At 55.2% G+C, this 8,968-nt stretch overlaps 1 protein-coding gene across 1 annotated transcript; it reads left to right on the top strand.

The window, feature by feature from the left end:
- The first annotated feature begins 5,049 nt into the window (after window positions 1–5,049).
- On the top strand, window positions 5,050–8,399 carry HOXC11 (homeobox C11). The gene is made up of 2 exons (XM_004774582.3): window positions 5,050–5,859; window positions 7,121–8,399. The coding sequence occupies exons 1-2, from the start codon at window positions 5,178–5,180 to the stop codon at window positions 7,351–7,353; spliced, it is 915 nt and encodes a 304-aa protein (XP_004774639.1). The 5' UTR covers window positions 5,050–5,177; the 3' UTR covers window positions 7,354–8,399.
- The last annotated feature ends 569 nt before the right edge of the window (window positions 8,400–8,968 follow it).

Genomic DNA, 8,968 nt, shown 5'->3' with positions numbered 1-8,968 from the left:
AAACAGGCCAAGCGGATGCAGGTTCATAAAACCTGCAAAAACCCAGACAGGAACACTTAAAATGCCCCCAGAAACAAAGCGCACCGTGACAAATTCTCACCCAACGCACAAGTCCATGCACCAGAATGTTCCCAGGCACAAAGAGACCCTCCTCACCCTGGGCCTCCCCACTGGGACACTCAGGTGTACCTGCCCAGCTCCAGAAACACACACAAATTTGTGCACTTTCCTAAACCTACCCACAGCAATCTCTGGGGGGCAAGGGGCAAGCGCTGGGTGGCACACACACTCCCCACACAGAGCCAGACCCGTATCCCCTGAGCCTCAATAATGCAGGATCCATACCCGGAGATAAAAGTCTAGACAATAGACGGCTGTTATTTGCAACGGGGCTCTCCAAGTTTGGAGCCAGGCGATAAATCTCTGGTGAATCTTCCTGTAACTCAACTTCTGGCTGTAGAGACAAGAGAACCACGGAGACCGCAGAGAAAAAGGAGCAAAACGGGGGAGACTTTGAAATCCTGAGCAGAAGGCGACTTCCCCGCTGGGGCAGGAGAGTGCAGGCAGCCACGCTCGCTCGCCTTACATGGCAGGTCCACACTGTGGAAGCTTTCAGATCAAGCTCCAGCACACAGGCGAGTCAGGTTTCCCAGCCCCCCGGAAATCGGGGCGAAGTGTACAGGCAGATGGCGGGGCCTGGAGGCTGGAACAGACCCATAGACCATTTTTGCTGCAGGCAAAGGTTTTGTTTTTGTTTTTGTTTTTTGTCGGTGGTGGTGATCAGAATCTTCCTGCTATGTGTCACCTGAATGTTTTCGCCCCAGTACCCCTCTTCTCCCTAATGTTCTCTCTCTCTCTTTCTCTCTTTCCACCCCCCCTTTTCCTTTTTGGATTGATGGGCTGTTCCCTTTTGCATTTTCGACCCAGGCGTCTGATTACAAGTAAAGAGCCACTGAAGTTCATCTCATAAAAATGCCGCGAGCTCACTTTGATCTGCACGGACTGGGTCCGAGCCTAAGTAGGCGCTAAAGCCAGGGAATGGCGGCTCCGGCCAACCGGCCTCCGCTCGCTGGCGGCGGGGAGGCCAGAGATCCGGGTGGCCCAACAGGGCAATTCCACCCAGAAAAGACATTTCTGTGGGTCTGCAACTGGGTTTAGACACCAAGGTCCAGTAGTAGCGGCTCCAATTCAGACTGCTTTTAAGAGATTTCCTTCATTTTAGAGCATTTGGTGAGGGGCCCAGTGAAACTGGCTCATAAAATGGGACTTTTATAGGGAGAAATGGGGTCGCGTTGCTAGCCTCCTGGGACAATCCCTCAGTGGAGGAAGGTGGGTGGGGCTGCGGGGGCGGAGAAGCTGCCCTTCTCCCTCCCCCTGTCACTTCCAGGGACCCAGTAGCCGAGGAACCTCGGAGCAGCAGCATCTACCGGCTTGGGTGACCTGACTTGGGCCCTTGGGTTTGGGACGATGGCCAGGGCTGAGGAGAGGTGGGGGCCAAGAACTAGTGGCTGGGGGTGGGATGTGTCCTAAGTGCAGGGTAAACGGCTGACCTGAAAATCCCCAAGCACACTAGAGAGGTTATTAAACGCCTCGGATTGCTCTAAGGGGAGAGAAAGACGTACAAGAAGGTGCGAGCCGATTTCTAATGAGGGCTCATCCTTGCGGGCCAAGCCTCCAAGCACTGAGGTTGTTCACGGCCTATTGCTTATCTTTTACTGACCCCACACGGGACTGTACTTAGAGTCCAAGCCCACCTGAGCTCTAACGGTCCCTCTTTCTCAGCTCTGGTTTTGTCCTCCCCGTGCCTGGTCTGTGGGATGGGTCCCTTTCCCTGGTTACCCCAATCTACTTTCTAGAACCGGGAGGTTTACAAGCTGCAAAGCTAGCCAGCGCTGTGTGTGGGGTCTCCCGTGCATGAGGGGATTCAGAATTCAGGAGATACTGCCCCCTTCTGAAGCCACCTCTAGTGTCTGTGTGTGGAAGGGAGTGTCACTGGAGTCTGTTTGGGTCCTGGCCAGAGTACCATATCAGCTGCCGGACCGCAGCTGCCTGGAAGCAGCAGGCGGGCTGGAGGTGCTGACTGAGGCCACCAAGAACCGGTGAGCTAGGTAGGATGGCCCTTCCCTGGAGGAATTCAGGTGAAAGATGGGACTCCAGAATTGTGGAAGGGCCACAGGCACCCATGAGATAGGGGAGGGGAAGCCACCTCCTGCCAGGGAGTGGGGCTTGCCAGGGCTCTTAGGAACTGATTTTGGACCACTGCTGAGTCTCTTATTGGGGGATGTACTGATGCCCCAGGATGCGCCCTGGGGCAAGTGACCCAGCCTATGCTTTGGAGTGGTCTTGGACCAAGGGGTGGGCAGTGAAGTGGCCAGCACACACTGTGGGCATTTTTGCCCATCAGTGCCTTGCTGACCTCAGCGTCCAGGGCTTTCTTTCCTTGACCCCAGCAGCAACCTCCAGTTGCTGGAATTTTTAAACAGTTGTTGAGAAATTAACAGACCAAAACTAGGCTAAATAAATAAATAAATAAAAAATAAAGAACTTCGTGTCTTTTAGGGGGAAGAATATTAATTCTCAGAAGCCTCTGTTGGGAGACCCTAGAGTTTCCGGACATCAACTTCTTTGACATTCTTTTTTTTGCCTTCTTTTTTGTTTCAAGGAAATAAAGCCGCCAGTGGCTCCTTGCAGCCGCCTGGCTCACTTTTATGGTGGCCCTGGAATAAACTTTGGTGGTCAAATTCAAGTGCTCAGGCCCACAGCTGGCTCTTCACAGGAAGCGTACCCCTCCCCACTGTCAGCACTGGCTGTACAGAATTTGCCTTGGGGGCTCAGGCCCCACAGTGCCCTGGAGACCAGGATAGAGAAGGAAGCAGGGCCCTGGGGGAACTGGGAAAAGCCAAAACTGAGACTCTGAGCCTTTATCCCCACCTCTGCAAGGGATGGGGTGCCTCACACTTCCCACTTGCTGGTTCCTATCACTGTTTGGGGAACATTTTGCCTCCAATAAACCTGAGTTTAATGAGGTCAGCACGAACCCCATAAAAGCCATAGTCCTTAGTTCCCCATCATTATAATTAAAAACGCTAGCCCCAGGTCACCCTATAAAAAGAGGTAGAGGAAGGAGGAAAAGCAACAGATTTTTCTTCTTGCAGCTCCTGATAGAGAAGTTCCACACTTTAGCAAAGCCCCAATCTAATTCCTATTTGCCATCATTTAAGATCTGGCCAGGACTAAAGAAGGGTTCAGGAAATATTGCCCAACAAATAATAATGGGTAGAGGGGTGCTGGAGGTCTATCGTTGGGTATCTAGATCCTGCCCAAGAATAGGACCCATGGTAAATGCGGCTCCACTCCAGGTGATGCTCTAAAGGCTGAACAAACTTGGGGACGCAGGAGGATTGAGGAGTGGATTTAGGGAGTTGTATTTGGGGACACGATACAATTTTTTGTGCCTCCGTCTGGTTTTGGAGCCTCAGTACCTCTCCTAGCTCGGCAAGGAAAATCAAATCCAAATAATATTTTTAAAGTAGAAATCAGTTTTAACCAAGAGTTAGGGGTAAAAAGAAGGTCTGGGTCATTCTGGCTTTCCCTGAATCCTTTTGGGGCTTCAGTCTCCCCCTCCTACCTGAGCAAATCACAACCTGGCAGCTCCTCCTTGGATCCAAGGTTGCTTTTTGCTTATGATGATTGCTCTGGCCCCCTGGATCCAGTCCGGAACCTTCCACTAAAGTGATTCTCTGCTGCCTAAATGTGTCCCATAGTGCCCAGAGGGATGGAAAGCAAAGGAGGGCAAAACCACTGAGTCCACCTCTTGGGCCATAGTTATCTAGGAGGCTGGTGGACATGGTAGAGGGCAGGAAATGACCGAGAAATGGGAAAGAGGTACCAAGGACTGCCTACAGCCCCCTGGGAGCAGGGCTTGGGGCCTCCATTAGGGAGTGGCACTTGGCCTTGCCCTGTACACCCAGGTTCCTCAGCTCCCTTCCATTCCCCTGCTAGTCTGTCCAACAGACCCACTACCCACCTCCCAGCCTCCAAATCATTCAAGGATAGGAGCCCCCAACCCAGCACCCCCCTCATATTCTTCCTGGACCCTGACTCTGGGCTTCTTTTCTGCTCCCAAGCTAAGGCTGAACCCCCGACCCAAAGGACCAGACAGAGAAAATACATAGCTCTCATTCCGATCTTTATCTTTGGGGTTTGAGATTTCAAAATCCACAGTGGATGTAGCTTTCTGCACATTGATTGACAATAAAGGCAGGCATGAAATATTCACCCAGGGCCACTCTCTCATACTAAATATTTAACACAACATTAGAGAAGGTTTTTCCCAGACTTCGCCAGGCACCGGCTGGGCGGCTGGCGCACTGCTTACCACTCGTTTATGACTAATCTGAGTCCCTAGCCGCAGGCAGCACAGCAAGCCAGACAAAGTTGGGACACTGGCTTGCTGCTGGGCTGCCTCACCTTTGGGAAACTTCACACACTCTTCTGAGGAGTCTCTCCAAAGGGGAAAGGGAGTATTGACATACAGCCGGCCAAGAAAAGAATGGACTTCTTCAAACTCTTGTAAACAGGCACTGGCCCTCTGTGGGTTGGCAGGGTAAGAGATCTTGAGAGTTGGGGGGAAGGATTCACATCTCCGGAGGAACCAGGCGGTGGGGAACTCGGTCTTCCTCCCCACCTCAGTCTTAGGCTCATCACTGGGAAGAGGGAAGACCCCCCATATGTGGGACCCCTCCTCCTACACCCAATCCTGTGGGGGGGGGGGAAGAGCAGCAGCTAGAAAAAAAATACAGTTGCCCCCTCCCAGCCACCGCCCCTGCCCATCCCACCACCCACTCCACCCCAACCCTCTCTTTCCTTTGCTCGCTCTGTGGAATGGAGAGGAGGGGAGTGACGAGAGAAAAACGAATACAAATCTGCAATTGATTTTCATAATGTTTCTGCGGTGTTTGCAAACCAATCGCCTGAACGTCCCCATCTTACCTAAGAGAGAACCCCTCCTACGTCTGCGAAGTGCTCCGAACTGATATATGACAATATCTACTTTGGATCACGTGCTCCGGGAGAGAGACTAAGACGGATAACGCGTCATCTCGCCTTCCCAAATTTTCCCCCCTCGCTAGATCGGGTCCAAAACCTCCATCTGGAGCCGGCAGGAGAAGAGAACGATGTTTAACTCGGTCAACCTGGGCAACTTCTGCTCGCCGTCGCGCAAGGAGAGGGGCGCTGATTTCGGCGAGCGAGGGAGCTGCGCCTCCAACCTCTATCTACCCAGTTGCACTTACTACGTGCCTGAGTTCTCCACGGTCTCCTCCTTCCTGCCCCAGGCCCCCTCTCGTCAGATCTCCTATCCCTACTCAGCCCAAGTGCCCCCGGTCCGGGAAGTCTCATACGGCCTGGAGCCATCCGGCAAGTGGCACCACCGGAACAGCTACTCCTCCTGCTATGCAGCGGCCGACGAGCTTATGCACCGGGAGTGCCTGCCTCCTTCCACGGTCACCGAGATCCTCATGAAAAACGAAGGCTCCTACGGCAGCCACCACCACCCCAGCGCCCCGCACGCAGCCCCCGCCGGCTTCTACTCCTCAGTCAACAAGAACAGCGTCCTGCCTCAAGCCTTCGACCGTTTCTTCGACAACGCCTACTGCGGTGGCGGCGACGCGCCTACCGAGCCCCCCTGCCCAGGCAAGGGAGAGGCCAAGGGGGAGCCTGAGACGACCCCGGCCTCGGGACTGGCGTCCCGGGCTGAGGCGGGGGCCGAGGCGGAGGCCGAGGAGGAAAACACGAATCCCAGCTCGTCCGGTTCAGCCCACTCCGCGGCCAAGGAGCCGGCCAAGGGAGCCGCCCCCAGTAGGTAGCAGCGGCCGGGATACTGGCGGGCAGCGAGGGAGGGAGCGGGAGAGGGAGGGCGAGAGCAGGGGGGAGGCGAGGGGAGCGGGGACGGCCTCGTGTTTTGGGTCAGTCCGATTTTATGTGGAGTTTTATAAGCATTCAAAGGATTTTATTATAACCTACAAAGCCCTCTCTCCCAACGACTCGACTTTTTACGATGGAGAAGGGGTGGGGAGGGAGGGGAAAGGGCTCTTTGGAAAAGCCGGGTGAACCCCCCTCCCCGTTATCTCCCTCGGTCTGTGAAATTTTTAAAAGCGCCACCATCGCGAGCGATATTAACTTTGATCGTGAACTTAGAAGAGCATTTAAGGAAGGATGGGGAGCCGGGCTGCCGGGGGGGGGGGGGGGGGGGGGGGGGGGGGGGGGGGGGAGGGGTGGAGGGGGAGTAAGGGGAGGGCGAGGGAAAGACAGGGAGAAACTCAGAGAGGGGGGAGTGGTGGGGGAGAGGCAATGGAGCAGAACCTGAGACCGGAGAGGCCGGCCAGGACTGCTCTGTTTCTTTAAAAAACTATTTTTTGAAATGTTCAAACTATGTGTTCACGGGTCCTTGAGCAGAACCCCAGCAAGCCGGGGGTCATGGCGACAAAGGGTGGGGAGAGCCAGCTCAGGGCTCCACGCGGCTCCAGGGCCGGGGTCTCACTGTCTCCCTGCGGTCCGTGGCCTGGCGCCGGCCTAGCCCGGTAGCTTGGAAGGCACGGCCCGCCGGGCGTCCCGGGGCGCCAGGGCCCCCGGAAGCGGCTCTCGGGTGTCTTTGGTGCCTACTCGCTCGCTTCCTTCCCGTCTCCCCACTGCTCTCGCCCGCTCTCACTTCTTCGTGCCTGTTCTCCGCGGTCCCCCCAGATTTCTGGAGGAGGGGTGGGTGGGTGCTCAGAGCCACCGGGAGGGCAGTGCAGGAAGGGGCCGAGGACGGCGGCTGAGCCCGCGGGTCCCCGGGACGCACTTGGCCCACCCGACTACCTTCTCCCCTAGACTCCAGTAGCTGAGGGGAGGGGCGGCGACCCCGCGGTGGCCCGGGAGCTGCAGAGCCAGACCTGGCAGGGGGTCCCGGGCTTGCCCCAGCACTGTGGCCCGATCGAGGAAAGCAGGCCGGCCTGGCGGGAGGGCTGCCTGACGGTGGGGCTGGTAGAAGGGCCGCTGAGAGCTCGGCGGGCTGGGGTCGCCCGGGTCTCACGTGTCTCTCTCCCCTCTCCTCGCACTTGCCCCCTCCCCTCCCCTCCAGACGCCCCCCGCACCCGCAAGAAGCGCTGCCCTTATTCGAAATTCCAGATCCGGGAACTGGAGAGAGAGTTTTTCTTCAACGTGTATATCAACAAAGAGAAGCGGCTGCAGCTGTCCCGCATGCTGAACCTGACGGACCGACAAGTGAAAATTTGGTTTCAGAACAGAAGGATGAAAGAAAAAAAACTAAGCAGAGACCGGCTGCAGTATTTCTCCGGAAATCCTCTGCTGTAACTGCAGACCGGGCCCTTCACGGGGACGGGGGTGGGGCGGGGAAAGGGGAAAATTATTTTATTTTTATTTTTATTTTTTATTTTCTAACTCGCCTTCTTTCCGCGGGTGGAAAACTGGACTCTGGCCAGGGCTGGCCCCCACTGCCGATGCCCGCACTTCTTTCTGGAACCTCCTTCACCTTCCGTCTGACTCGCTGTGGGACAGGGACCGACCGGGCCTGGAAAGAGGGTGAAGGGAAGTGTCTAACCCACAGCGAGTGGACTTCGTTGGCGCCAAGGCCAAGACTCTATTTAAAAGAAAACACACCTCGCGACACTGTCTTGCTGCTCCGATTGGGTGGGGGAGGGGCGAGAGTAGTGGGCGCCTAAGTGAACAATCCTTGAACTAAAAGCCTTCCCTTGCCCCAGTGATAAGATCTGCTAAGACACGGAGTCTGCAAGGGGAGACTTCTTGCGCTCCCCACCCCTACCCCACCTCGCCCCACTGCTAGGGGGCAGCTAAATGTGATCCTGCCTTGCTGTGAAATTTCTGTACCTTCGACCTGGTGTTAGGTGTGCAAAGTCCGTGTCCTACCTCCGTCGGCGCCCAGGCCCCGCCTGAGCCTAGTTGTTCTCCCCGTGACCGTGTAGAGCCCTTCTTTTGAAATTTCTTAACTGGTGCATTGAGGTTTCCTAACCTATTTCCCAGCCGTGCCCCACTCCATGGATTTATAGCTATAGTCTATGCAGTTGTTATCTCCCTTTAAAAAAAAAAAAAGAAAAAAAAAAGATTAGGGTGGAGGAGGCAGGAGGGAGGTGGGATTGGACGCCTCCCCCATGCTGGGGCCTGAATTTTTGTAAATAAATTTCACAAGCGTTTCTTTTTACCCAGAGGGGATGGGGTGGAGGGGGGGGAGGACTCTCCTGGAATGAGATTCAAATCACCCATCTCTCTCCATGAGCGTGAGTGCGCGTGTACGTGTGCAATCCCCACCCGGCTCCCATCCCAGAGGGATTGCTGTGAATTTTTTTTGTGTGTGGCAAATAAAGATATTTCATTCTGTTCAATATTATGATTTTATTTGACCCTTTTATTAGCCCCTCTCCTCTTAAAATCCTCAGTGCTCCCAAGGCGGAGGAGGAGGCTGGAGGGTAGGGCCCAGCTGGTGAGGACAAGCAAGGGAAGGTGAGGTAGGCCGGGGCTGGTGGGCCTGCCGGCTCTCCCCGCAGGCAGGGGAAAGAGCGTGGCGGTAGCTTCCTCCTGCTCTCGAGCTGAGGACATTCCACGGCGACTCTTAAAGCTCTCCTTTCTCACGTGCAGTTCGAGCTGCGTCCAAACGCCCAGCACCGCTTTCCGTTTAAGTACACGTTTGTTGTGGAGTTAATTGTAACCATCATCGAATTTAAATTTATAGGAATTTTCTTGGCTCCACCGCCCTCCCGCCAGATGTCTCCGTCTGTCGCAGTTAAATGTGCAGGGTTGAGGGTAGGGCTTTCGGGTTTTTCCCCCCCTCTATGAGAAGACTGTATTGGAATTTTTATATACAGTTTTGAAGGAGGGAGGGGAGAGGAGGGGAAGCCAGCCCCCTCCCTTTCCTCACCGAGGCTGGGCCCCTTCCCCTCAAGCACAAATGGCA

The sequence above is a fragment of the Mustela putorius genome, unplaced genomic scaffold (genome assembly GCF_011764305.1).
Source record: "Mustela putorius furo isolate JIRA1106 unplaced genomic scaffold, ASM1176430v1.1 tig00537227_pilon_pilon_pilon, whole genome shotgun sequence".
NCBI classification, from domain to species: Eukaryota; Metazoa; Chordata; class Mammalia; order Carnivora; family Mustelidae; genus Mustela; species Mustela putorius.
This window is presented reverse-complemented; position numbering and strand designations above follow the sequence as displayed.